This window comes from Zeus faber (genome assembly GCF_960531495.2).
Source record: "Zeus faber genome assembly, chromosome: 11".
Taxonomy (NCBI): Eukaryota; Metazoa; Chordata; class Actinopteri; order Zeiformes; family Zeidae; genus Zeus; species Zeus faber.
This window is the reverse complement of record NC_137205.1, coordinates 9,714,747-9,717,246: the sequence shown is the minus strand read 5'-3', so window position 1 is coordinate 9,717,246 and position 2,500 is coordinate 9,714,747. Positions and strand designations below refer to the sequence as shown.

At 45.8% G+C, this 2,500-nt stretch overlaps 1 protein-coding gene across 1 annotated transcript in view; it reads left to right on the top strand.

The window, feature by feature from the left end:
• The window catches only part of caskin1 (CASK interacting protein 1), a gene marked incomplete at its 5' end in the record, with an annotated part of 95,316 nt that overhangs the window by 73,448 nt on the left and 19,368 nt on the right, over positions 1-2,500 (top strand). The window contains one exon of the mRNA XM_080009738.1: positions 1,747-1,864. Within this exon, the coding sequence (XP_079865864.1) occupies positions 1,747-1,864 (118 nt within the window). The remainder of the gene's footprint in view (positions 1-1,746; positions 1,865-2,500) is intronic.

Here is a 2,500-nt window from a genome sequence, read left to right as displayed (position 1 = left end):
ACACACACACACACACGCCACACGCACGCAAGCGTGCACACACGTACGCACACACATACACACACACACACACACACACACACAAATCGACTGGCCAAATAATCTACATAAACGTTTTACAGTATTTTAGACATGCACAGACACACACACACACACACACACACACACACACACACACACACATACACACACACACACACACACACACAGTCCTAGAGCTAAAAATAAGCTACCCTACATATCTGTCCTGACATGAAAAATATAGAACTCTATCATATGGGTAGGATCTCCACAGTGTAATAATTCCCTGTACTACTTCACTGAACCTTAAAAACCTACTTGACTAAATGCATATGGCAGGGCTTTCCTGACTGACAAATGTGAAAATAATCGACTCTTTGGTCTCAATATTGAGAGAAGTAGGTAAAAGTCCTCATTCTTAAGTGCTGCTAGTAAACACAACCCAGAGATACAACTCTAAAAAATCAGGTGGCATACTCCATGTGATCCATTCATGTGATCTTTACCGAGGCCTCACAGTTTGCTAGCATTCGGCCACAAACCCCATTTGATCAGATTCTGTCTCCAGGACTCCAATATGAGACGATTTTTATTGTTAGATATGATTCAGTCCAAACTTCAGCACCTGTCTATACTATAGTTAGAGGAGAAAACAGTGAAACAAGGATTGAAACAGTCATCGTTGTACATTCTCTGATGGTGCTCACGTCTTCTCCATCAAATAATGGTGAATTTTTAATATGAATCATCAATCACAACTTTGCTGGGGACCTCCGTGGAACCTCGGGAAGGACCTGTCCTACACGGGGGAATATAACCCTGGAAGGACGCGGTGGTTGAGAAAGCTCTTTAACAGGCACGTGCGGGCAGGGAGGGTGCAAAGGGGCAAGAGCGCAGATCCATGGCGGGCGCCCGTGATCTGCGCTTCACTGTGCCACTCCGTTCTTATTATTTCCCTCCCTGGCATTTTTCGGGCTTTAAGTGTCTGGAACACGACAACCGTTGGTCACAGACATCTCGCGGTTGAAGTTCGATCCAAATCGATCTACATTTGGGGCAGGAATTAGTGAAAAACCGAAGAAAACTTATCGGAAGTAGCAGAACGTCGGTTGGTGGAGCGAGATGAGTTTGCGGAGCGGGGCGCTTTGTGACATCACCATCCAATTCGTATATGTGAAGGTCGTGGCTCTGGGGGGGATTCGCATCAAAAAATGCGTGATGTGGACATTATTGGTCTGCAGTGGTTGCTTCGGGCAGTTTCTGGGTTGAGACGATCTCAGAAAACCCCCAGCTTTTCGTTTGATACTTTATCTCTTTTGCCTTTTTTGTAAATAAAGACATTATGTTCACGTCTAACCCGGTGCCGTGTCCCTCTTTATTATTATTATTATTATTATTATTATTATTATTAGCGTTACTATTACTATTATTATTTCCTTTATTCATACAGGTTGAGTGCCATTGAGAACAGTATCTATTTTCAAGCTAATGAGCATACAAACAGAACAACAAACAGTCTTACACTACTCTATGGAAAAGGAAAACACCGAAAACATGGAAATTATTGCTAAATATTGTCATAATGAGGAAAGGCTAAAAACACCCACACTTGTTCTTCTTATCTGATACGCACCAAATGTGCTACCACAGACCTCGAGTTTGTGAGAGGAACACGATGTGATCTGATGTCTGGTGATAAAACTCATCATTTGTATTCCGAACCAGGTTCTGGAGCAGCACGCCGACGGGCGCTGGAAAGGCTGTATCCATGACAACAGGACCGGAAACGACCGCGTGGGCTACTTCCCTTCCACCATGGTCGAGGTCATCAGCAAGAGGACAGGTGTGTGTTGTGTGCCGATGCCGGCGTGCGCTCGAGTGTTAAGGTGTGTGAGTGGATTTGTATAGGTGTGTGTGAGAGTGTGATCTGGCTGTTTATATCTATACATTTAAGGAAATTCAGCCATATTGTACAGAAGGACCTCAATACATTATCTGCTGAGTAATGGACACGTTCGGAAGAAGAAAGAAGTCTGAAGGAGCTCAAGGTTTCTAATAATGAACCTTTAGAGAGAGAGGGCTGAAATCGGGCCGGCGGAAGTGCTCTCCTCTACCTCTGCCAAGCGGCTCCTCCTACCGAAGTGCTCTTGAGCAAGGCACACGCTCCAGCGGAACCGCTCAGTGGCCTGGAATTTGGCGACCGGGAACCGTGGGGGGAGCTCCAAGGTGTCATCTGGCGCAGACTGCTTCAGTATAAATAGCAGGACCACATCTGGTCATCTAGCCATCTCGCGCTCTCGGATAAAGTGCGGTCAGCGGCGTGCGGACATTCTCACCTCAGCCGGACAGAAAAACTTGTTTTGGGGAGCCTGGATTTATGGATTTACACGCCAGCCGCCCCGATCGGCAGGAGGTGGATGATTCCGGGTTCAGAAAGTGAAAAGTCCATGCCATGTTTTCGCTCTAATTTTGCACTGAT